The sequence below is a fragment of the Sarcophilus harrisii genome, chromosome 5 (assembly GCF_902635505.1).
Source record: "Sarcophilus harrisii chromosome 5, mSarHar1.11, whole genome shotgun sequence".
NCBI classification, from domain to species: domain Eukaryota; kingdom Metazoa; phylum Chordata; class Mammalia; order Dasyuromorphia; family Dasyuridae; genus Sarcophilus; species Sarcophilus harrisii.
This window is the reverse complement of record NC_045430.1, coordinates 277,274,292-277,301,322: the sequence shown is the minus strand read 5'-3', so window position 1 is coordinate 277,301,322 and position 27,031 is coordinate 277,274,292. Positions and strand designations below refer to the sequence as shown.

General features: G+C 39.2%; 1 protein-coding gene and 1 long non-coding RNA gene across 4 annotated transcripts in view; one reads left to right on the top strand and one right to left on the bottom strand.

Annotated features, from left to right (window-relative positions):
- The window catches only part of ITGB8 (integrin subunit beta 8), a 106,104-nt gene that overhangs the window by 59,694 nt on the left and 19,379 nt on the right, over positions 1-27,031 (top strand). For all 3 annotated transcript variants that reach the window (XM_031940655.1, XM_031940654.1, XM_031940656.1), the window contains exons 6-9: positions 1,347-1,505; positions 15,742-15,837; positions 18,275-18,364; positions 23,114-23,248. In XM_031940655.1, coding sequence (XP_031796515.1) covers positions 1,347-1,505; positions 15,742-15,837; positions 18,275-18,364; positions 23,114-23,248 — 480 coding nt within the window. The remainder of the gene's footprint in view (positions 1-1,346; positions 1,506-15,741; positions 15,838-18,274; positions 18,365-23,113; positions 23,249-27,031) is intronic.
- Positions 1,500-27,031, bottom strand: part of LOC116419619 — a 151,910-nt gene continuing 126,378 nt past the window's right edge. The window contains exon 5 of the long non-coding RNA XR_004229871.1: positions 1,500-1,580. This is a non-coding gene — a long non-coding RNA (uncharacterized LOC116419619). The remainder of the gene's footprint in view (positions 1,581-27,031) is intronic.

Here is a 27,031-nt window from a genome sequence, read left to right as displayed (position 1 = left end):
AGGTCTTAGATTTCTTGCTGAAAGTGACATAAGAAGACATTAAATCCGCTCCCTTCACAGATCAACAAACCAAAGCTTGTGGTGGTTGCCCAGGGTCATATAGTTAGTAAGTGACAGAGCTAATATTCAAGCCTGGGTTCTCTGCCTCTGACTCTGGGCCCTTTGTGCCCAGATTCTAAGGGCAGAACTGCAAACATATTCTTCACAAAATCAGAACAGGCCACGTTTTCCCCATCTGCACACAAGTCCCTGAAAAAAGTAGATTCAAACTCTAAAGCTGACCCCATGTGAGTCATTTTTTTTCTTTCCAACACATACAAAAAAGCCCCTGTGAGGAGTGGGCTCAAACTTAGAAACATCTTGAAACACACACATTGAGAACTCATGTAAGCCAAGGGACAGCTCTTAGTCTTGGGATTCCTTTTAGCTCCTGATGGAGTCCCCATCACATTTCCTTCTAGCTGTGTCCCAGCTAATAGAGGTGTGTCTCTTATGTGCATCTCAACTGTCTGTTTTATTTGGCTTTTGCTTATTAAATTGTACCTCACAGTTCAAGAACTTTGGGGATTCTAACTCATCCAAGTATTTACTAACTTGCCCTTCCAGGATGGTTGCCATAGGCACAGTGTGACTTTTCAAAGTCATTAAAAGTGACTCACTTTTACATAGTGTTTTATCCTTCTTAAAACACTTTCTTCACAGCACACTGTGCTTCTGGTTTTATAAATATTTATAAATATCATTGGCCCCATTTTACAGATGAAAAAAATTCAAGAAATCAAATGAGTTAGTTATTCTTGGCTATACAGAGAAATAATTAGAGCCAGAAGTCAAGAATAGGATTACCAAGTCTACACTAGTAACAATCAATTATCAATTAGATTTGTTAATTGCCCAGTCTGTGTTAAGTTTTTCTTTTGATGTTGGGGATACGATGACAAAAAGAAAATTATTTTCTCCTCTCAAAGTGCTTCCGGTCTATCGATCCAAAGATGATTTGGAATTAGGACCTCAACTCCAATGGATCTGTATATTGTTTTTATCTTCCAAAGTATAATCTTGAGTGTGTTTTTCTTTTTAAATAAATTTTAAAACATTAAAGAAAAGCCAGCTTTTTTTACCATGAAATCCAACTGCTGAATTTGTTTAAAAAATAAAGATTCAAAAAGGAAATATACAATTAAATATAAATGATAGGATGAAGTACCAGTGGTTTTTTATTTCCTCACCCATTCAGCAGTTCTCATGACCCAGTATCATTAATTAGATCTATATAAAGCTAAGGTTCATAGCACAGATCCTAAGTGGTTTGCTCAGGTCTGATTGCATGTTTATTTTTACTTCAGAGTCATATTGGTTGGCGCAAGGAAGCTAAAAGATTGCTTCTTGTGATGACAGATCAGACTTCTCACCTTGCCCTTGACAGCAAACTTGCAGGGATCGTGGTGCCAAATGACGGAAAATGCCATCTAAAAGACAACGTCTACGTGAAGTCCACAACCATGGTAAGGACCCATTTTTCCATGATTCATCTCCGCTCTTTGGCTGAAGTCACAAGCGTGGGCAACTCGGCTGTTCTTCTACATGCAAATGACCCAAACAAACAGAAGATAGAGCCGGGAAATGTAATGAGATAGGACCTGAGAAATAATAACTTCTCTTAATGGTGATTTGTAAAATATAGAGTCAAGTATCTTAGGGAATCATTAGTAGCTGACTCATGCATGTAATGAAAAGCAGAGTATAATTTAAATAATGGATCACTTACATTTGTTAAAAGAGAAAGGAATCAGCCTTTACTTTATGTAAATAAATCGGGCTGTTTGGGAGGGTCTGCTTGGCCAAGCATTAGAAAATCAGCATCAATTCCAATGTACTTCCATATACAGTAGAATGAGAAGGGTTTTAGTGAAGAGCCCTTATCTGAACACTCTGTACCTTTCTCTCCCTTCCCCTATGGGAGATACTTTGAAATTAAGAGGTGTTGTACATTTGAATTAGCTCCCCAGTTCAGAGCAAGGTATGAATCACCCAGACTCCTGTGAATCATATCTCTGGATGCAGACTCCTGGCTGTCAGTCATCTGCAGCACAGATTAATTCTACATACAGAAAATGGGCAAAGTATCACATCTATCAGCTCATTGTGTTGACATCTGGGTAATGAGTATTTCGAAAAACTCTGTTAGAATCCTAGCAGTGATACCAGAATTATTGTTTTGCATGAATACCTTGGAATCTTAGCACTGACCCCAGAATTTTTCTGTCTTCTAGTTATTAACTCTTCAGTCAGCTGATCTGACCAGAAAGTCTGGATAAGTTTTGACAATAAGAAGAAAAGAATAATTTTCATGCATAATCTTTCTGAAATTAATTGGTTATTTCCTCGTAATCTTCATTTGTGCATATAAAGATTAAAAACCACAGTTGGAGTTTCAGTGTGAGATGGGCCATTAGGAGATATCTCTCTGAAGGAATCTTCCCCTTGACTTCTCCACAAAGTGCATGTGTCTTTAACCCAGCCAATTTAATCAGCCTTACTTTCTTATCTATCAGTAACATTTCTCTGTTTACTTTATGATAAACCAAGCCATCAATCAATCGACAAAGATTCATTAGACATCTGCTCTATCCAGGAACTGTTCTTCTAAGTGCTAGAGACACAAAGACAAACAGAGACTGTCCCTGACCTCAATGAGCTTGCAGTCTGTTTGGGGAGACATACTGGATGTCATTTATTTATTTGTTTGTTTGTTTGTTTTTTGCTGAGGCAATTGGGGTTAAGTGACTTGCTCAAGGTCGCACAGCTAAAAAGTGTTAAGTGTCTGAGGCCAGATTTGAATTCAGGTCCTCCTGACTTCAGGGCTGGTGCTCTGTCCACTGTTATCTATCCACTATCTTGCTGCCCCAGTGTCATTTCTTACTGAAGGCTTTCTTGCCCTACACATTTTAGGGGCCATGAGCCTTCTTATGTTTGGTTAGATTGGATGTTGTCCCTTTTTCTCAAAGAGGATCAAAATGGCATCATTATGTTAGAGTCAAGGTAATGTGTCCAACTCTGGCTGATCAGACCAGTACAAGCTCAGAATGCTCTGCCACAGGTGGACACAAATAGTCCCTTTGAACATTTGGGGTGGCTTCTCTAACTTTGCCCATCTCAGGTTTCTGAGCTAATTCAATTCTGCTTTGTTCATAGAGAACGGCACCTTCTCTGATGAGGGCCCACCATGCCAGGTGATCCTATGCCAGTGTCTCCCATGGCATATAATTGATTCTAAAGTTAAGAGAAACCTTGAGAGTGTCCTTGTATTCCTTTTTCTGACCACCTGGTGAGCACTTGTCCTGTGTTAGTTTTCCATAAAATAGTCTTTTGGACAAGCATACATTTACCATTTGAACAATGTGGCCAGCCCAATGGAGTTGCACTCTCTGCAGTAGAGTTTGAATGCTTAGCTATTTATTTAGCTTGAGAAAGGACCTCCATGTCTGGTACCCGATCCTGCCAGGGGATCTTCAGAATCTTCCTAAGACAGTTCAAAGGGAAGCGATCCAGTTTCCTGGCTTGGCACTGGTGCACTGCCCAGATTTCACAGGCACACAACCATGAGGTCAGCACATGGCTCTATAGACCTTCCAATTATATTTAATGCAAATATTTCTTGTTTTTCCTGCAAAGCAAACGGCCTGTATGGAACTGGCATTCTTCTGTGGAGGCTTTCATGACATCATTGAATTCTTCTCTTTTTTGAACCTGTATCTATGGAGCATTGATGTTACAGCAGCATCAGTTTACTTTATTTATTTATTTATTTATTTATTTATTTATTTATTTGGTTTTTTTGCTGAGGCAATTAGGGTCAAGTGAATTGCCCAGGGTCACACAGCTAGGAAGTGTTAAGTGTCTGAGGCCAGATTTGAACTCAGGTCCTCCTGATTTCAGGCTTGTATTCTATCCACTACAGCACCTAGCTATCCCAGCATCATGTGTAAAACCAGAATACAGGATAAGTCTCTAGATCTGAAGTTAAGATGGGTTTAAATCTTGTCTTAGATAGTAACCTTGAGTTTCAGTTTTTGGACAACTCTGGATCTCAGTTTCTTTATCTGAAAATGGGGCAATTAGACTAGATAGTCTTTCAGCTCAAGCTCTGGGATCTAGGTTAATGTTCTCATTTTACATGAAGAAACTGAGGTCCAGGAAAATTAAGGGCTTGTCCACAGTCACATAGGTCACCAACTTAGGCCCTCTAACTCCCAAATCCTCTTCTCATCACAAAGTTTCCTTTGGCAAAATGAAAATGTCCACTATTTTACTCTAGGGACTCATTCATTCAGTACTTAATTATCTGATACCTGTTTGGGTGCTGAGGATACACATAAGAGCACCACATAATCTCTGAACTCTTGTAGTGTCGAGGAATTCATTCCCATGGCCATCAAAAACAAAGTGAATCCTCAGATAGAGGGTTTGGCCTCTACCTACAATTTGAATTCTGCAGACACAAGGGTATCTGGGAAGATTTCAGGTTCTTTCGCTTTTCACCACAATCAGGACACTTAAAATGACATGGAACATCCTGGGTGTCCCGAAAGTGTCTTCAACTCCTTCCACTGCCATTAATATGGAAAGGAAACCTAAATATTTAGTAATCTTAATCAAGTCACCCAACAAGCATTTCTTAAGCAATATGCTTAACAGGCAAAAGACAGTCCCCACTCACAAAGAGATCATAAATTGTTTGTAGTAAAGAAGTTGTCATCTCCTTAAAGTGTATATCTTAAAAAACAACAACCTCAATGATCCCTAATATTTTTGGTGAGATAATTGGGGTTAAGTACCCAGGGTCACACAGCTAGGAATCGTTAAGTATCTGAGACCAGGTCCTCTTGCTTTCAGGGCCGTTGCTCTATCAATTGCACCATCTAGCTGGCCTTGGCAGGATTCCCTTGACTGGGCAATGTCGCTTCCTCCAAAATGTTTTGACCCCTTAGTAGGTGAACCCTTTTTTTCTACTTCAGATGTTTTCCAGGGGCCAGCACCCCACAGTGAATAAACACATACTAGTAAGTCTGTTGTCAACCAATTAAGATTAAAGCTTTTCTGTGAGCCAGGGACGGGGCTAAGTAATGGGAATACAAAGAAACATGAAAGATGATCCCTTCCCTCCAGGATTTCACAGTCTAATGTAGGGAGACAACACGCAAACAACCATATTGGAACGAGCTATAGACAAGATAAATTGGAGTTAATGACTCGAAAGCAAGCCCTGGTTTGAGGGGGACTTCAGCACATAGGTGAGATTTGAAGGAAGCCAGACACACGTTTATCTTAAGAAAGGCTTAGCTCAGGATTTTTTTGGAGAGCTTTGATAGCCTCAATCTAGATGAGCTCCATCCAGTCTATTTCAATTAAAAAGACCTTTCTTTAAGGGTTATGTATAAGACAGTGAACTAGCCAGCCTTCCTTTGCTCAACTACAGCACATTCATTTTAAAAGGAAGAAAAAGATGACAAAAAGAATTAGATATTTTTATTCCTATTCACTTGTAATTTACCATGGGCAAGGTCTGGTCTGGGTATGGGGGGCACAAAATAAAACAGAGAACAGCCTTCTCTCTCAAGGAGTTCATATCTTATTGTAGAAATAAGCACACAGAGAATGAAAGTCTATGCAAATTTGTAGGATATGATTTTGAGAGAAAATGAGAGAGGATGTTAAGGGGAGGAGAAGGAAAGATCTTTTCTGGGAGGAAGCATGTGGACTTTGCCTTAATGGAAACTAGAGAATTTACAGAACAAAAACAAGGATGGAGCGTGTGGCAGATGTGGGAGCCTACTTAGGAAACGAGGTTGGAGACAAGATGTCTTACATGAGGAATAGCTAATGGTTGGTTTAGATTGGAATAAAGAGGGAGATGTGAAGGAAGGCCAGATTTAAAGGTTGTGCTCAGATTATGGAAGGACTTCAAGGCCAGACTGGGGATTTTCTATCGTTCTGTTCTCAAGGAAGCAAATGGGCTAACCTTGAGTCAAAATGATCACTTTCTTTAGTGTGGGATAGCCTCAATCTTCATTCAGCGATGTTTCCTCATTTTCAAAAGGAAGGAACCGATAAAGACCTTTCCTCCATGTATATGAGGCTGATTTCTGCTACATGCACAATTGTACACATGCATACATGCACACGTATATAAGTACATGTATAGCCATTGCTTCCAACTCAAGAGGCTCTTGGCTTCCATAGGCAGCCTTCACTAAAAGAAGAATGCTGTTTTTCTTCTTAAGGACCATTTCAGACTGAACTCTCTGGATGTTTGCATTCTTATTGGAGGAAAAAATAAACCACAAGAGCTGGTTTATACAAATTAAAAAACCAAAGCTGATTACTCCTTGTAGCACAATTTACAAATAAGAAACCACTATTTACATGTATATTTGGTAAGAACACAAATAGAATCTTCCATTATCAAAAAAATTAAATTTCTTCTGCTAACCCGAAGGACAATCACTTCTCCAGTTTTTTTTTTTTTTTCCATAGAACTCTTGTGTTGTCTTTGTTTGGCTCTGTCTTTGAGTCCCATTGCTAAATGGCCAATGTCAGTAAATAAACCTGGCCTGAGGCAATTCCATCTGGGTAATGGGCCATATTAACAGAGCTGGGATTGGAACTCAAGTCTTTATCCAGTGGTCTTCCCATACAGCCAACTCATCTTTGGGTGATGCACTGGAATTTAAGGTCCAGGGCCTGGGCTTCACTTGGTCCAGCCCCCACACTTCTCCTTCATTGACTTTGGAATCTTTATCTTCAGCCCCAAACATGTCATCCCATCCTACCTTACCCCTCACTCTGCACCCCACTTTGTAGAACTACTCTGCTGTTGGTCACATTGTTAATAGAGGCAGGAAGGTTACAGGAGCCAATAACAGCAAGAGAAATGGCTGAAGTTAATGGTATTGATGACTGCACAGGGAAAGATAGAACTGAATAGAGCCATTCATTCCTAAGCATTTATTAAGTGCCTTCTATGTCCTGGGTACTGGGATACAGAAAGAAGAAAGGGGAAAAAAAAAGGATTCATCAAGTGTTGACTATATACAAGGCTCTATGATAAGAGTTATTTTACTGCCTTCAAAAAGCATGTGTATTCTATGGGGAGAAGCCCTGCAAACACATATAAACAGAGATAGAAAAAATACCATTGCTCCTCTTCAAATGAATGGACTCCAATATCAGTCATCCTTCAAGAACTTCAAAGAATCTCTCCCCTTTTCTGGGAAATGAAGCTAACTCAAAAATAATATTGGGAAAGACAGAGCCAACCAGAGCAGTTCCCCCTCCACTCCCAACATCCACCATCAGACACAATCAATGATAACACTGAAGTCTTTGAATCTCCCGCTGCCCACACCCATTTCCCAACAGGAACAAATAAATTTCCAAGTGTTAACTGACTCATGATTAAAGCAGGGGACCACAGGAAGCATTTCAGAGTTAGTGTGTATTCAATTTAAAGTGGTGGCAAAAAAGGTGTTTTTAAATCTAAGGCAGACATCTGTCTAAATGGGTCCTGGAGAAAAGACGGGAAACAAAGAGAGCCCTAACTTTACGTTCAGGGGATTTGAATTGAACTCTTTCCCCAGCCAGAATCACATGGGTGAGTCTGGATGAGTCCCATCAAAAATCTCAAGTGACCCTCAGTTTCTTGATATGTCAAATGACAGAGTTGTCCTGGAGGCCCCTAAGATCCTTTCCAGCCTTAAATCTAACATGTAGTAAGAGGAGTGGGGTGTATCCTGTGCTACTGGAAAGAAGGGGATTCCAAGGCAGTCATTCAAGAGAGACTAGAAAGCGACAAAGGTATCTCTGTCCATTAGATCCATCTTGTCTGTGCAGAGCTGTTGTAAGAGGTCCCAGCCCCCACATTGGATCTAGAGCTTCGCAGGGCAAGGATCATGTTTTTGCCTTCTTCGTGTTTTCAGCATTTTGCAGGAGGCCTGACAATAATGAATGCTTAATAAACACATATTGATTGACTATCAAGATTAATTAGCTCTTTGGTGAGCCCATTTCTAACCTCTGAATTAAAAGTAACCTCACAGGCTTTGCAAAATCATTAAGTGGATTTCTCTTTTACTCTCTGTCTTATGAGTCCCAGCATGTACACAGATATACATCTCTGCCATCCTTACCTAATTGCTATTTGAGTTCTGGCACACCCAGGTTCCAGGAAACAGATTAATTTTGGCTATTACACTGAGACCCAGTCTATTTAAAGGTCATTTCTGATATGATTTACCTGGCTGTTCCAAATAGTCCAGAGGTGGAAATTCTCAAGCTCCATATTCATTTCGTCCTGCTGAGACTGGGCAAGACTGGTACTGGGCCAGGGCCCAGGCATCCAAAGCAGCTTCTGATCCTGAGGAGCTCACCAGCACGTCTCCAGACTGACGCTTATTAATGAGCTTTAGTTAGGAACAAGTTTCTTTTCTTCTCCAAATTATTCTTCTAATTTCTAAAGCAAATTAACTCTCAGGAAATTTGTAAAAGTTAAAATTTTAAAGGAATTTCAGTCTGTGACTGTGTATTTCAGGATCTCACTCAAAAATCCTGCTTCTGACCCTGGTTATACCACCATGAATAAGTTGGGTTATATGACTTCACTCTGCCTCACTTTCTCCATCTACAATTGAAAATAATGATCTACTTTCTGCTAATAGAAAGTTTTAAAGGGAGTTCAGGTTTGAATTTGTTTTTTTGATTCCTAGCTGGGAGGAATGGAAGGAAGGAAGGAAGGAAGGAAGGAAGGAAGGAAGGAAGGAAGGAAGGAAGGAAGGAAGGAAGGAAGGAAGGAAAGGAGAAGGAAGGAAAGAAAGAAGGGAAGGGAAGAGAAGGGAAGGGAAGAAAAAAGAAGGAAAGGGAAGAGTTAGGGCTCAACAAGAAAAGGGAAGGAGGAGAATCTTGATTAACTCAAAAGCTGGACTGAAGATTCTCAGTTGAAATCCATGGGCTCTTTCTTTTACCTCTTGTACTTCGTGTACTTTTCAGAAATCTAATTAAGCTTCTTAGTCCATGAAATTCTAGCATATGGACTTTAAACCATGATTCCAAGAAGATATTTGAGCCATTTTAATAAGACTAGCTCAGTCTGAAGGATACCCAAATAGCACAGAGTAGGAGGCAGAGGCCAGAGTAAACTGGCACAAGAAGACATGGGTTCAAGTCTTCTCTCTGACGCTTAACCTGTGGACATGAAAAAGTCACTTGGCCTCACCAAGTCTCAGTTTCCTTATCTGTAAAATTAGAATAATAATATCAGAAGTGTTTGTTTCATAAAGCTGTGTAATAGTTTTAGAGAAATAGCCCTTTTCAAACTTTACATGGAAGTTCTTATTTCTGAGAAAGTCAGCCAGGTAATTCATGCAACTATGACTCTTTTATTTTAATAACAAGAACAGGGGTAGTGGAGGGGAGAAGGGAAGGTTTTCCAATAATATTGATGATGGCCTTACATTTCCTTTAGAATAATATTGTATAAATATACAGAGTAGTTGAATTCTCAATCTATGGTACTATGTACCTATGAGTGAGAACAATGTATTCCATGAGCTTGACCAAAAAAAAAAAAGCACATAGTTATTCAGAATGCTGAAGAAAGGGAATGTTCTACTTAACTGAGTTTTCTAACTAATTCGTTATTAATTAGGATACCTTTTCAGTTCAATCTTAGTTGAAAAATCTTGTGAAGATTTTAGTATATATTCCTACCTTAAAAAACATAATTTTGCTTAGTATTCAAGGATCCCCTTCTAGCTGGGGACCACTGTTAAAATAATCAATTATCATCAGATATCATAATTGATTAAATGATCATAGAGGATGCTGAGCTAGAGACTCATTCATTTATTCACAAACATTGACTCAAACATTTTCTGGTATTTACCATCCTTGATCTCATCAATGTGCTTCAGTGCTGGTTGTATTTCTATCAATAAACTCAAAGAATCACCATTGTATCCAAGTCAGAGCCAGGCTCACAAAGAAGCCTGCTTTAAGGTAAGAATATAGCTGTGTTCTGCCTTTAGTCTAACCAATTTGAGGGGAAATGACCCAAATTGAAATTAGGAAGCAGAGTATTGGAATAAGAACACTGGGCTGGGAGTCAAGTGACTATGTTCAAGTCCAAAATGTGCCAACAGCCAGAGTGTATGACCTTGGGAAAGTTACTTACATTTTGAGGCTCACTTTTGTCACTCATAAAATGAAGGAAAAGCACTTGCAGCACTAAAATTCTGCTTTTCCATTACTGCAGTCTTTTATTACTGAGCATTAAAATCCACTGTATGGTTTGTCAAAGTTTGTGAACTATGAAGTTCAGTAGGATGCCTGTCAGGTTTCTTATGCTTAAACTGGCTCCTTTCCACTACCCTTTGTGCTTCTGGAACTCAAACAAAAACAAAATCAATGCAAATCGGGGAAAATAGATGATTGCAGGATTCTGCCTGCAGCTGCTTTCTCCTTCATCTCCACTCACATTGCCACTGTCTTATCTCAGGACCTCATTCCTATTCTGAGCTATTGCCAAAGCCTCCTGTTCTCTGTTCTCTGAGAGGTCTCTGATCTAGTTCTCTGAAACCAGTCTCTCATTTCTACAATCCATCCTTCATATGGTTGCCAAATGAAAATCTTCCTAATGCAAATTTCTGTGGTGCTCCCTTACTAAGAAATTTCCAGTGGCTCCCTACTGTCCATATACTAAATTCTAATCTCCTTATCCTCAGAGTAAAACTCCTCACCTATCTGTGTGGCCATTCTACCTTTCCAGAATTAATTCATGCCATTTACTTGTCTTCAAGCTTCCATAGGTTTCCACTGAACAGAATTGCAAGCTGTCTTCCAGTTTTTCTTGTTTTCGTCAATCCCCATATTTACTCATGTTCAAAAGCATTGATATGCTTTTCTTACTTTGTAAAGTTTGCCAAATTGTTTAAATTGGCAAAGGATACAAGAAGTATTGCAACCATTTAACGTTCCGAATATAAAAATAACAACTCTTAAATTTATAGAAGGCACAAAATATCCGACATGAAAAAATGAATTCACAATAAGTAATTAATTTTTTTTCTAAGAGAGCAAATTATCTTTAAAAGATTCTATAGTAAAGTTTAATCTCTGAACATCTGAAATATAGTTTTAGAAATCTATTACACATTAACTTAGAATAACTCCCAAGTTGAGAATTATTTACATTATTTGGTTTATTATTATTCTAAATGTGAAATGTTTCAAACAAGAAGCCAAAAATAAATCTCTTACTTGATTTTTAAAAAGGAATTCAGATCTATCTCTTTTTTTTGGTCAAAATACCAACACTACAGTTTAAACATGAAATCACAAATTTTCCCTTCAAAAATTTCCTTCAAATACTGTGTGTTTTAGACATTTTATATGTCTATCTGTTGAAATCCTTCTACTTCCTCCCCAAAGTCTTTTCTAGTCCCCTAGTGGAGAGTGAGCTTTCCTGCTTTGTTATCTAATATTATTTTGCCTTTCTCGTATTCTTCTTTGTGTTCTACTATTTTTGCCTACCACTCTCACCACATTGTAAACTTCTTGAGATTCAGGACCATTTGTATCCCTGCTGATCACCAATGTCTAACCAGTGCACATAATTGATACAGCTAAAGCGTCCACTCTCATTCAGGATGTTTCTTGATATCTCTAGTATTTATGGTTCTCTCCTCCTTGAAGTCTCTTTGTTTCCCATGATAGGCCCTGCATAAATATCTGGTGAATTGTATTGATTGTGTATAAATCATGTGACCTCCCTTGAAATCAGTCAACCCAATTAAATACTTTAGTCAATAATGCCTTTATTGACTGTGTCAAGAAGCGAGTTTCTTCTTCAGATAAAAGTCTAAAATTATGTTCTCTTATTATAGAATATAAAATAATTTACAGAAGGTAGAGGTTCTGCTTGGTTCAAGTTGATTTTCTAATCTTACAATGGCATTTGATTTTTCACACTTATTAAATGTGATTTTTGGTGCTATTACAAATTTAGTTTATGAATCTCCTTTTATCAAAATATACACCGATTTCCTCCACTTTTCCCATATACCATGGTGTGCCAGGTATGAAAAGTCTGTCCTTCCTCCCTCCTCTCAACTATCTCTATGCCCGACGTTGCTCCTCATGAATCATTTTTCCCTCCCCTTATTCTCAGACTTTTATGAGTTGCTTCCCACAGGTCTCTGAGAAAGTGTGAGTGAAGAAGAGAAATAGCAGAGGAGTCAGTCTTTTACCCTTAAGTAATTACCAACTGTCTGAACCCATCCCTTTCACTACTCCCTGCTGCCCCTGAAATACGTATTATCACTTTTAATTATTTTCCAAGTTTAAAAAAACAGTCTGTAGTAGGTTAGTTTGAGGGGGAGAGTGGACTGGGAGAGTAATGATGTCACTCGACCTGGCCTGCTAGTCAAGAGGGAGGATTTTCTCTTGGCTAGTGAAAGGGGAGACAGGAAAGATAAAAGGCGGTAATGATAGTAGGCTGCATGAAGAAGAAGGGGGCTTCTGTCATGGCAATTCATCCACCATTTGGTTGTCAACAGTGGCTTATTGAAACATCTGTTCTAAGTTTGTAATGAAAGAGAAAATCTCTCCCAATATACTTGGAATTTTCTATTAAAACATTTCATCCATTCCCACCCTCCCCTCAGGGGTTCAGGGGATCCGTCTTGCCAAGTTTGGAAACTCAACTGAACCTCTTTTCCTAATCTGCTGACCAGACAAGTGCTTTTCAAGATGGAGTTGATGCGTCCTTGGTCAATGTGATTTCCTGTTTGTAAGGGCAGTAGAGGAGGGAGCATTAATAAGCCCCAGAAGGCTGCTTAAATCGTGCGTACCTCCTTTAAAACCAATGTTATGATGAGTTAAATGTAAACAAGTTAAAAACATATGGATTAAATTTCCCTTCAAATTCACATGAGTTTAAAAATTAAGAATTAGGGTGGGGGGGGGCAATGTTTGGCAAAATGTGTTCCAATTTTGCAAACCAAACATATTCAATAAGTAGTTGTGAGCTTAAAAAATTCAAACTCCAATTAGATTTACTCAACCTTAGGCATGTTGCTTGTTAAGCGACTTCGATGTACTCATTTGACATCGATTCCATTGGGTGCAAGGCTAAAAGATGTGTCTAATCAGCTACTTAATTGGCATGAAACAGCTATTTATATCTGCAGTTTGCAGTTCTTTATTTCTAGGAGCTAACTTCATCAATAAAAGTGGCTCCATGGTTAATTTTCAGTAGCAGTGACTAGGCCAAGTGATGTTTCTTTCTGACATTTGAAATTGCTGCCCCTACCCAAAACAAATAAATGATATTGATTTGATTTTTTTCATCGGAATAAGCCCTGGAAGCAGGAAAGAAGTATTATATATAGTCACATAATTAACACAGTTGAGCTTGTTTGTTTTTCACATGTATTTTTGGAGAAGCAGGATAGAGTAGTGGATAGAAAGCTAACCTGAATGTTAGGAAGATTGAAATTCAGATCTTGACTCATAACATTTGTATGATCCTGGGGATATCTGCTTTGCTTAAAGATTGCAGGCAACTCTTAAAGTTGCAGAAATTCCAATAGACTCTGATGGAAAGTACCATCCTCATCCATAGAGAGAGAGCTATGGAGAGTGAATGTAGATCAAAACATAGGATTTTCACCTTTTTGTTGCTTTTGTTTACTTGGATTTTTTTTTCTTTTTTTCCCCTTTTGATTTGATTTTTCTTCCCTAGCATAATGGATATGGAAATATGTTTGCAAGAATTCTACATGTTTAGCCTATATCAGATTGCTTGCTGTCTTAGAGAGGGAGAAAATTATGAAACACAAAGTTTGGCAAAAGTGAATGTTGAAAACTATCTTTGCATGTGTTTGGCAAAGTAAAATACTATTTTTAAAAAGACTAAATTGCAGAGAAGGTACGACTCTGAACTGAGAGAGGGAGATCCCTCACCATGCACTCCCTACAACCATCTATCACAGGATAGGTGGCTATCCAGATAGATGGCACTTTTTTATGTGAGCCACAGATAGAAGCTGTAAGTAAAAATCTGCAATGTTTTTTAATCACCCTTATCCTGCAATGACTTATGACTGAAATTTGATTTGAGTTTGAATCATGTTAGTGACAGAAATCTTAATCACAAGATGAACTGGGTTCATAACAACTCTGTAAAAAAAAAGGTAAAATAATATCATTTATGTTGAGCACTGTGCTGTACTACTGCATGAGAGCAGTCAGGTAGGACCATGTGGTCAGAGTTCCAGCCAAAGGATAGAAAGAGATAGAGAAATATAATTCAATTCAGCAAACATATATACAATAGCTCTTACATATTTAAAACATTTTGGATTTGGTGGCAGAAAACCTGGGTATATATGACTCAGCTTTATGGATTATTAGCTAGATGTAGAGGGTCATAGATAGTAGGGGGAACTCTGAGTAAGGCATAAGACCCTTTAGCTCAAAGGGATCCTGCTGACAATGTCTGGTTTGGCTCTCCACCTCTCTTTGGTTCTCTCATCCTTCCTGAGAAGTCAAGGAGAGTGTGATCATACCCTTTGGTGCTCTCACCCTTCCTGAGAAGTCAAGGAGGGTGTGATCACTCCCTTTGGTGCTCTTATCCTTCCTGAGGAATCCAGGAGGGTATGACCACCTCTGTTCTACTTGAAACAAGGGATACTTACAGCAAGAGGCATTTATATATGATTAACAGAGTTCTTATAGTTTGCACTCGCTCAGTGTGATTGATGAGATAATGGTTCTCTAGTTGGCACATGATTAGTGTGCTGTAATGATGTAATCATACTCAGGTATTTAAGAGCTGAGACGCCTGGAAATAAGGAGAGACTCCATCTTTGACCATCCTGGCGGCTCTCCTGCATACTTCACTCCTCCATTAAGATCAAGGCAGGTCCTCAGATCTTCCAAAGAGCTAGTTGGGACACTACAGCTAGACTACCTTTGGCAAATTAGATCACCTCCCTCTATCTCAGTTCTTCAACTTAAATAACAGATGGTGGGAAGGAAATGATGTGTAAACTGTAATGTTCTCAGGAAAGATTGAGAATCCATTGCCAGTTCACTATTACTGGGAATCTGTATCTCATTGGTGTGGGTTCTCCCTCTAATAGTAGTGGTCAAAAAACTGTGTGATTTTTATCCAAGTCTTTTTGGACCCTTGACTACTTAGGACATGCTCATTTTGGTGGGTGGAGGGGGTTTTCAGTTACTAAAGTTGTGATTCTTCAAATTTCATAATACTCTTTTGTTAGTTATAAGACAATAGTAGGAGAATACCAATGCTAAAAAGCAGGACTTTTTGTCAGAGAACAGGTTGGAATCACTGAAAGCACTGCACAGTTCCAAAATGCACAGTTCCAAAAGTTCCAGTCTTCAGTTCTCTTTCTATTAATTCCTGTTATTATTTATAAAAATATTGATACTGATAGAATAACTTAGTGAATGGGCTGAAAAGCCAACTGAGTTAAAATTTTGGTAACAGACATTTTCATCCAGTTTGTTTTTCTATTTTGATGGCTATCCATGATCTCTTTCCAATAACCATTCATTTCATTAAGGGCTCTAGTTCCAAATCTAGAGTCCAATTTAATGTGAACCATAGGCCTGAGGCCCATTTCCTTAATGTGTCTTCTATTCCCTTCTGTCTTACAGGAGCATCCCTCACTGGGTCAACTTGCAGAAAAATTAATAGACAACAATATTAATGTTATTTTTGCAGTCCAAGGAAAACAGTTTCATTGGTACAAGGTAGGAAAATTCTGAAATGTTTTTGCTTTTGAAATTTTATTCATGTATCAAATTAGTGGTATTTCTGAAATGAAGAAATTCTTTGGAACCACAAATGAGAATCTGCATATTGCCGGTTCCATTTTTGACCCTCCTTAAGTCATTCATCACATTTGCTAGTATATACTACAAAAGAATATATCGAGAAAGACTGGGGTCAGATGATTCCTCCATGTCCTCTTTCTCTTCATCATTATCTACAAATTCAAAATAGCAACCATGGCATCACAAATTTAAGGCTAGAAATAAAGTTGAAGGTCACTTATATTAACACCCTCCTGTTACAAGTGGGGAAATGGAGACCCCAAAAAGTGACATGATTTGTCCATAATTCCAAAGGTATTAAGTGAAGGATCCAGAATTTGAACTCAGTTCTTTAGGTTCTACATCCTACACTCTCAGCATTTTACTATTCTGATTTCCAAGATAATAAGGGCCACTTCAAAGGGAGTTCATACTGAGAAGAATTTTGTGAACTGGATAACCAATGGTTTCATGCTTTACCTTTTTAATTCTTATTCTCAGTCCTTGTCCTTGTTGGTCTAGACCATACAATCTGATGGGGAGATAACTCTAAGAATATGGCTTAATCTGACTAGATCCAATTATGGCATACCCTAGAAATTTCAACTCGTTTTCACTAACACAGTTTGGGATGAGTCTTGTACCAAACCAAGATTCACTAGGAGCATGTCCCAAATTAATTCTTCCTCCGCTAGATTCTTTGCCAAAGGATGATCTCAGATGAGTTGGGATACCCTGAGGAAGCTACGTAGTAGTGAGAGAACACACTTGACGTGTGCTTCAGAGGTGTGAATGAGAGTGACATAGTACAAACAGCCTTTGATTTGCTACCAGAAGAGCTGAGTTCAGAATGTGACTCTCCTATCATTATGACTGTGACTTTAGGCTAATCTTCCCTAATCTTGCTAATGTTCATTTCTAAAATGAAGAAATCAGATTATAGGATCACTGAGTATAACTTCCCCAGTTCTCAGTGGCTTATCTTTTTTTCTTGCACTCCTTTGAGGACAAAGTCCCTGTCTTTAACAGAGCAGTGCAAATAGAGAAAATGCAAGTAATATACAATGAGTTATTCAGTGTGTCTTTGAGGAAAAGGCATCAAGGTACAAAGTATGATCCAGAAACACCCCCAAATCTACCTTTTTTCTTCAGTACCTTACTGAAACTGTCTACCTTCCATGACCTCAGCAGCTTCTGATGCCATTTACCCTCACATATTTCTGAAAATCTCTACCTTCCATGATATTTTATTTCTTATATCTTAGGGCCAGAAAAGCTACCAGCCCTGTAGAAATTACTGGGATAGAGTCACTGGGTCAGGTGGTCATACAGTACCACCATCCTCACTGGCCACTACAACTACTATTCATGTACAATTGACTTTTACTTTACTTCTCTGGGATCCTAGAGCCATCTAGTTCAAATCCTTCATTTTACAATTACAAAAAGTGAGGTCCAGAGCACATCAGAGCTGTCAATAGACACATTTCAGAGGTGTGGCCAGGGCAAGGTCCAGATCTGGAATATGGCATCATCTTCTGCTTTCTAAGCTGAGACCAGATAAGTTAGCCTGTGAGGAGGTGATCTTTTGGCTTCATCTTTCTTCATAGCAATGAATTTCCTACGTAGGTACCCCTTAGCCCACTAATTTAACTTGGTTTTCCAATAATTATTGTGGCCTCCATACCCTGCTTTCCTCCTTCTTGATGGGAGAAAAAAATAATCATAGAACCAGACAAAACTGGAAAGGACCTTAATAGCCATCAAGTCTAATCACTCAGTTTATAGATGAAAAAATGAGGCTCAGAGTTAAGTAACTCACTTCCCTAGGGTCAGACAGTAGTGAATGGGGCAGTATGTGAACTAGATCTCCCAGTGTTCTGTCTACTTCACTACCTGGCTGCTGCTCAGAGTTTGGAGACTCCTACTTCTATTATGGTCAAGTTGGTCATTTTACTGCAGTCTCTTTGTCCATTCAAGTCGTCTCCTTTCTTTAGCACAATGCTTTATACACAATACATACCAGGGAAGTACTTGTTCATTCATTCATTCCCAAACACACCCCCCTGACAAGTAATCAGATTTGGGATATGGTATTTATTCAGGGAAGAAATCAAAAAGCCTCCCAATGACTCCAACAACATCATAGATCTTGGGCAAAATAAAAACAGGTGTATCGGTAATCTGATCATGTTCATGAATTATTTGAATGTCCTATTTTCCCAACTCAATTCTGAGTTCCTGGCATAATGGTCTGAGGTCCCCAGATCTCTGCCTAGCCCAGCACCAGACACTCAGGAAATGCCCCACAGGTGCTCAGGAACCCATCACAGATTATCCTCATATAGCCATGTGTATGTGTGTGTTGTTACAGGATCTCCTGCCCCTCTTACCTGGCACCGTGGCTGGCCAAATTGAATCAAAAGCAGCAAACCTCAACAACTTGGTGGTGGATGCCTATCAGGTATGTTGACCAGGCACAAGCCTCTCTTTTTATTTGTTTATTTGAGGGTTTTCAGGACATGGTTTTCTATGGTAAAGAAGAGCTAGAAGGCAAGATGTATGGATAATACAACAATAGTTGATGCCTTCCCCTCAATTAATGAAAAACTTGGCAAACTTACAAATTATAAAAACTCCAGAAAGTATTCTACCATCTCTCTCATTGAGGGCAGCCTCTTCCCACCTCTGCTCTACTTCTGTCCTCTCTAGGACATCTCTCTGTGTCACCCATTTTCTTAATCAATCAAGAAGAATCTATTATAAACCTATTCAATATCAGACATAGGGCTAAAAATGCAATTTATGAAACAGGAGGTGGAGATGATGAGGAAGGGAAGCGCAGCTATAGGGAACAGTCAGAGAGAATGTCCCATCATGTACGAGCAGCAACAAGGAGGCCCATGTTATAGAGGACGTGGAGGGAAATAGGGAGTAAGGATTCTAGAAAAGAACATTATAAAGGCCTTGTGGCTATTTACTTAGCTGAGCACTACCCTGAGCCCCAGGGGACGGCAGATGGAGAATTTTTTAAAAGCCAGCTAAATTAAACAATTTGCACTTCCCTTAAACTGAATTGAAAAGGTCTTAGCCTGAGTCAACTAGCCATCTCAGTCAAAATGTAGAAACCAGTGACTTCCTAACAGAGTCATTCAGTAATCAACAAGCATTTATTGGGTACCTATTGGGTACCAGGCAATTTGTAAAGCACTGGGAGATAAAAAAATATATACACAATTCCTGATCTCAAGGAGTTTATATATTGTGCAAGAGGTAAACAACACAGACATAGAAAATGAGCCACACTCACATACGTGTTTGCATATTTATAGACAAAAAATAAACACGAAACAATATTATGTTAAATGTCAGAGATTCAAATACCAATATTCAATAAGCCTTAAATGGATCAAAGGGGTTTGAAAGGTATGAGGGGGTGAGCATTTGATGCATGAAAAGTGGGTTGCTTATGTGAGATCACCAAGGAGGAAATAAGAAAGTAGACAGATATGGCCAAGATGAATACTGTATGATGGCGGAGAAAAGCAAAGAAAGTTGAGAAATCATCGGCCTCAACTTTGGTAATTCTTAGGTCTGACAATTCATCAGAGGTATTTTTTCCTTCATTCCATAATTGTAATAAACCTGTAAGAATGCATTCTATTGGACACTGTCTACCATGTTAACTCTGACCCATTTCCAGCTGATTTTCTCTTCTGCCCAGACCTCACAAGTGTCCCTCCATCCTCTGCTTCAAGAGGAGAAGCTTTTTTCCTCCTAAATTAGCACATTCCAGTTTTAAATATTTAGAAATTGAAGGAATGGTTTTTAATCAAGTGCAAAATTGCCTCTTTACCACTTTTGCCTTAGTTCTAGCCTCTCTAGGACATCTCTTGATGTCACCTATTTTATTAATCAATCAAGAAGAATTTAATATATTCCTACTATGTACCAGACACTGAGTTAAAGATATAATTCATGAAACAGGAGGTGGAAATGAAGAGGAAGAGAACTCCAGGAATGGGGAATAGTCAGAAAAAAATGTCCAGCTATGAATGTCATGTGTGAGCAGCAGCAAGAAGGTCAGTGTCACTAGCTCACAGAGGACGAGGAGGAAATAGGGAGTAACGATACTAGAAAAGTAGGTTATGAAGAACTTTAAAAGACAGAGTATTTTATAATTAGCCTTGGTTTCCCATAAGGAGCCCTTTTAGTTTTCTATAGGTTCAACTTCTTCAGTTCCTTCAATTGATTCTCATAAAGCATAATTTCCTTTACCATCCTGGGGACCCTCTACTAGCTTGTCAATAGGCCTTCTCAAACTGTGCCCCTCAAAACAAAATGCATCAAGATGAAATTTGCCAAAGGCAGTGTACCATAGGAGCATCATTTCTCTAGATTTGGACATCTAACCTCCATTAAAGCAAGTTATGTGATTTGGGACTTTGGTGGCCATCATATCCCAGTGATGACTCACTTCTATGGAGTTTTCAGGCCACTAAAATCATCTAGCCTTTCTCTAGTGCTTCTCCTTCCCACTCCTCCAAAGATTTTCTGAAGCCATATATTAAACTTTATACTATGCAATGCCATTTTACTGGTTTTACAAGTCTCCTAATAAGTCAGGATCTTCATAAAACTCAGTATTGCCAAGTAGTCTATTAGCCTTCAGTTCCTATATAGTCTATCATGAGTCATATAAATATACATCATAATTGAAAAACTATTATTCATTGGCAGAAAAGCCAATCCAGACTATCGGTTGCACATCTATTTCCTTATATCTATGTCTGTGTTCAGCAAAAGCTTTTGAAAAGTCAATTTGATTCATATTGTCCCTTAGTTCCTTAAAGCACATAGTATGTGCCTTAATAAATATTTGCTGAATGGAAGCAGTTTTGAAAATTAAAACATTTATGATCCCTGGGCAAACCATATTCTGGAGTATGCTTTGTCACTGAGGCAGTTCTTGTCATTGGAGGCTAAATTAAGAAGTCTTCAATGTCCAGGATGAAAAATGAAGCAGTGCTTCAGTCCTCCCCCCTACTCAGAGCACAGCTGGTGTGTTCTACTCAGTTTGGGCCATGGAAGTTGGCAGAATTTAAGAGTATTGTGAATCAATTATATAGTAGCCAGAGAAGGCACAGCTAAGAGAGTGAAGGATCTTGAGTTCATTTCATAGAAGAGTCAATTTAAGGAAAGGGAAATATTGAGTGTGGAAGAGATATGATAGGATATGAAGGGGGATTAGTCTTGTTCTGCTTGACCCTGGGGACAGAAACAAAAGCAATGGGAATGGCAAGGAGGCAGATTTAGTGGTAAAGAAGAAATCTTTGGGTTAAGTTGGGATCATCAATGACTGGAGTTTTCAAACTATGGATTCTGGCTCAGGGATTGGTTAACTTGGTAGCCTCTGGTGTCTTTTCCTAATGTGAAATACAGTGACTATCGACTAATTTCCCGCACTCCTAGTTGGGTTGCATAACACTTGCAGCATGAAAAGGAAGTTGTATACAGTGTTGGGGTTAACTTCCATATTCCAGGACTGGGAGACGTTCTGCTCCGTCCTCTAAAATTGTTTGGGTTCTCAAGTCAGAGAAGTCAGTCATGAGGTAGCCTGAGAAAGCTGATTGAATGAAGGCATTTCCTCTAGGTGATCCTGATCACCCACAAGTCCATAATCAGTTGTGTAAACCAATAGCTTTCATGGATTCATCTACCCTCTAACAGAAATGAGTCCTTTGTTTGAGAGATTCAAAAGCAGTAAATGCAGGCCCGAACTCAGACTCTTTTCTCATGAACAACTGGGGAGGAGAGAGGAATTCATTTTCCTCCTAAATTTACCCAAAGAAGCCAATTAAGATCAATACCATTTATTAAGTAATCTTCTCCCCAGGGGAGCCTACCTCCTTACAAGTGTTCCTTCAAAGATGTGTCACTACAGGAAACTTATCTACTTTTTGGGGGCTTTGCTTTCCCCGTCTGAAAAATGAAGTCAGTTGGAATATCCCCCTACTTTTCTCACAATTCTTCATGGCACATTGATTAAGATCTGGAAGGGAAGAGTGGGGTTATTGAATCCAACTTTTCATTTTACAGATGAGGAAACTAAGGCACAGAAGTTACATAATCCAAGCAGTGTCACATGGCTAGTAACCATCTGAATGATTCAAACCCAGGCCATCCTGGTATTAAGTCATGGGATTTGGTCATTATTTGTGACACTCCTATGGAAGACTAAAAGCTTTGCCCCTTCTCCCCTTAATAAATTGTTTGAGGCTTCTTCCCCCTGTATCTCCTCTCCTTGTTTTACTGCCTTCCCTCAGTTTTCCTTTCCTTAGTTCCTGGATTTGGGACTCATGGATCAAGCCAGTAGTCTCTAGTATCTCAGACACAGAGTATTTTTGCCTTGTACTTTTCAAAGGTCCTTAGAATCCACTGGCACTGATGTCTGTGGTATGGGGGAAAGCGCTCTTTCTCAAGAAACGTGTTTCTGACCCCGTCGGAGGCCTTGCCACGGTGGGAGGCTTAGACAAACATGGCAGTCAATGGTAGGTGCCAGAGGTTTTTCCAGATCCCTGGCAGCCTCCAGACCCTTACTTACAATTATGAAATAAAAAAGGTCGGGGCAAGTGCAGACATCTCCTTCTTGAGGCAGCAAGAAGTAGAAATGGTCCCGGTAAGGAAAGTTTCTTGTCAAATTGCTGTCAGTCAAGTCCATGAGCTTTTCTAACGGGCTCAAGTCTGTGAAAGTGAAATGTTTTCTTTTGCAGCTGTGGGCTCCAGACTTCCAACTGTCAAGGCTCTCTACCCTCGATGATGATAGATGGGCTCCCCACTGTTTTATTGGAGCCATACTCGGAAAGGGGAACATTAGCATTAAGAAACAATGCCCATCTGGGGAACATCCAGATGGAGCAAAATTTTGTAAACTGTTGTAAGGCGCACAAATTGGCGAAGAGACTGCGCTCAAAATGGGGGGCGTCCCGATCCTTTTCCTTGGAGTTGCTTGCTCTCCCTTATGCATTTGAGGCACAATTGGGTCTCTGTGATGAAAACAATGCTTTTATTCATTCCTTTGTTGCAGACAGACAGTCTTTCTTTGATTGTGCTAGAACCATGAAGTCAAGCATGCTTTGAATATGCTCGACTGCTTCCTCACTTCTCGTTGGGACTCTCGGTGCCCTGTAATTGAAGGTATTGTCCTTTGCAGAAACTGATTTCCGAAGTGAGAGTTCAGGTGGAGAATCAGATACAAGGAGTCCATTTTACCATCACAGCCATCTGTCCTGATGGGAGCAGACATACAGGGATGGAAGGATGCAGAAATGTGACCAGCAGCGATGAAGTAGGTAGACGTTGGGACCCTCCCCTGCCAGCCCCTTCAGGGAATTCAAGTAGAGAATGTCAAAGTTAGAAGGAACCTTGGAGATGGCCTTTGCAAATTTGTCTTTATTTTACCCCTGAGGAAACTGAGGCTCACAGAAATGTTCATGTTCGCTCACTACTTTGCACAGTGCTGGTCTATCTTAAGTGCTTGAAAAATACTTGATTTTCTCACGGGCATATGGCTAGCCAGCAGCAGAATTCAGCCTTCAATCCAGGTCTTTTGGTACTTGGGCTGGGACACTTTCTCCTATAGAGTTCTGTCTCATCCCAAGGTAATCTTGTTTCCATTGGGGAAACTGGGGAGACATTTTTTCATAAATAAGTGGCAAATTTTACTGAAATTTGGAGAATTTGTAAGGCACACTGTTTTTGAGGGAATTCTTATATTTGGATTACATAAAATGATTTATTGAACTCAGAAAGTCCTTGTCTTTGAAACCTCTGAGTATTCTCCAAATTACTGCCAATCTTTTGGGACAAGGGCCTTTTTACATTCCACGTCACTTAGACAATTTAGCTCACTAATGTCTTTTGATCAGTAGTGTGATAAGGAGAGCACTGGATTTGGAGACAGAAGAGGCCTATTACTCATGACATTGAAGAATTCTGTAACTTTCATTTTTCCTCAGTTTCCTCATCCATAAAAAGAAAGAACTGGCTTTGAGTTAACAAGCATTTTACGAAGTACATGAATACAGCCCTCAAGTAGCTTATATGCTCCGGGACTGGGCTAGGTTGTCTCCATGGATCCTTCCAGCTACAAATCTTTGTCTGTGATTTATCAATCTCATTATTTTATCACTTTGCTAGTTTCTACTCTGAAAATTCTATAAGACAAGGACAAATCTCTGGAGATATAGCTGGGAATAAAAAAGGGGTCAAGAATTAGAGGAAACTAGATTTAAGTTCTCAGATCATTTTTATTGATAGCCCTGGTTCCAACTTACCTTAATAGATTCCTGGCACAATGATTAAGGGAAAAGTAAAAAGAAAATAAAATTCACATGGCAGGGTGTCATGCAAATAAAGGGAAAATATTGGGATAATAAAAAAACAAGCTTCTAAAATCCCCTATATATATATATATATATATATATATATATATATATAACCTTGTCTAAGTTAATGAAACTCTCTGGACCTGTTTCCCTATCAATAAAATTTGGAATTGATGATTTGTAAAGTTCTCTCTCCCTCCCCTTTTTTCCCTCCCGCTTTCCCTCCCTCCCTCCCTCCCTCCTTCATTTCTCTCTATACTTCTTTTTCTCTCTCCTCAATATTTCCATAGAAGTATTTTGTACAAATGATGCTATTTTATGTTTTAATGATTATAAGGAAAGTTTTTGTGAAATGGTGACCCTGCTACCTGGGAATGTACTATTCAATTTTTGTTGTCACGTTTCTTTTTAGAGAGTGCATCTTGACTCTATTAGAAGGAATCTTGTTCTTCATTTCTTAAATAATTTCCCCAAGGATTGGCAAGAAAATATTAAATCTTTGAATGTTACAGACCACTCCAGGCTCCATCGATTTTTTTATATAAATATAATAGATACACACATGTATATGTGTATATATATTTTAAAATTCCTGCAGTTTTATGATTCTTATTGGTTATTCTTTCATCATCATCTATATTTTTTATTATTTTCTAGCAATCCTAAATCTGGCAGATTTCACACTCTACTCTCAGCTCCACCATCAAATCCATATGACCCTGAACAAGTGCTTTTCTTTCCTTGGGCCTCGGTTGCCTCCTTTGTAAGATGAAAAAGAAAGCTGTATTAAGTTCATCTCCTAGTTCTCATTCAGCTGCAACAGTTCATAATTCTAACTCTGTTAAACATAATCTCAGGTTTTTCTGAAGGGAAAAGAACAACTAAGATATGTAGTAAGGTGTTCTTGAAATTCCCTCACTCGGGAAGGGTTAACCTTTTAGACACAAGCCTTCCTCTCAATAGTTGGGGCTTGGCAGGCTCCTTTTCCTTCGTTCTCATTCTTCCTCTTCTTTGTCTAATTCTTTTTCTCTTTCTCCTTCAGCCGAGTAGTACAAACAGCATTACTCTCGGGAAAACTCAGATGACCTCCTCATTACATAAACTCCTTAGTTAGACTTCGCTATTAATGTTGGCAGCACCTTATGCTACAAACCTTCTTGTGCCCCCACACATCTGTTAATCCTTACAATTCATGGACACGAAAAAAATACAGCTTTTGAAATGCAACATCTAACTATGGTGATTTTTCAAAGAATCCAAAAAGAAAAAATAGCCTCCATCAACCTAACACATTTTAAATGGAGTAGGTTTAGTTTTGTAATCTTTGATTAAATATAACGCCTATGAACCAACAAGAAAATCTAAAGAAAATTGTGTGTCTTAGTTCTAGTGGGGTCCAGACCAGCAAAGAGGATTTTTCCCTTTTCCAGAACTGCTCAAGGGTCTGAAGGCTTAAGGGTGAGCCAACAATGGAGCACATGGAGATAGCCAAGAGGAGGAGACTGGCAAGAACAACCATGACAGGATGCCTGATCCGTGCCAACCCCAAATACTTCCCTCCGGGCCTAGCAATGCCCACCAAGGAGATGAAGCCAATTAGAATTGCTCTCCCTTCCCCCATGCTACCTGGGGCTCTCTGAGGTGAAAAAAAGAGGTCTTCAGAGCTTCCCGAGCAGCTTCACTCCCATTTCAAATGAGAAACAAGGCTTGCTCTTATACAAGAGAAACTACTTCTTTTGTTCCCCAATGAAGAGAAAGTAGAGGTTTCTCCCTAATCTGGCACAAAGTAGGAGGAGAAAGTGGGGGCTTTGAGCCTTCCTCCCAGGCCTCTGGGAAAAAAGAACAGAAGGAACGTCTGTTAGAGCATTTTGCTCAGCCAACTGGAGAAGCCACAGGGGAACAGTCCTCCACCTTAGCCCGTGGAAGCAATCCACTGCACCAAATAGTCCATGACCCTGCATTTTACCCAGGCGAGTTCTGAATGCTGAGTAGAGAAAACCCTGGGCTCAGAGCCAGGGGGCCTTCATTCAAATCCCAGCTTGGATATGTATCAGCTCTATGCCCACGGATAAGTCACTTAATGCTTCCAAAGTTCAGAGAATTCAGGGTTAGGAAAGGACCTTAGAGGTCACTCAGTCCACCCACTTTGCGTTACAGATGAATAAGAGGAGGCCCGGGAAGGGGGGTGAAGTCACTTCCCCAAAGTAAAGAAGGTTAATTTCCAGAACTGAAATGCCAAGCCAGGTCTTACGATAACCAGCCTTTTCAGCCCATTATGATCCACCATCCCACCCTCTCGGTTAATGACACTTGGACAGCTCCTTCAAAGGATTGCTATGAGAAGTCTCATAGAGTACTATAAAAATGAAAGATGGTGTGATTGCTATTGTAACTTTTATTATTAATTTGTGTTCATCCTTTTTAATGGAGTTCAGAAAGAGGCATTCAGAATTTTTCCTTATGGATTATTATTATGCTATATCAACAACATATTGGAATAAAATAAAAGCCTCATCTGTAAACTTAAGCACCTGCTATACCACTGTGCTAATCACTGAGAATACAAAGAAGGTCAAAATCACAGTGCTCCCATTCAAGGAGCTCCCAATAAAATGGGGAGACCACCTGTAAACATCTATCTACATGCACAGCCTACATAGGATAAATGGGAGGTAACTGTATTGGGAATGGACTTAAATAAAGGAAGACCAAGAAAGACTTCTTGCTCACAGATTTGGATTTGA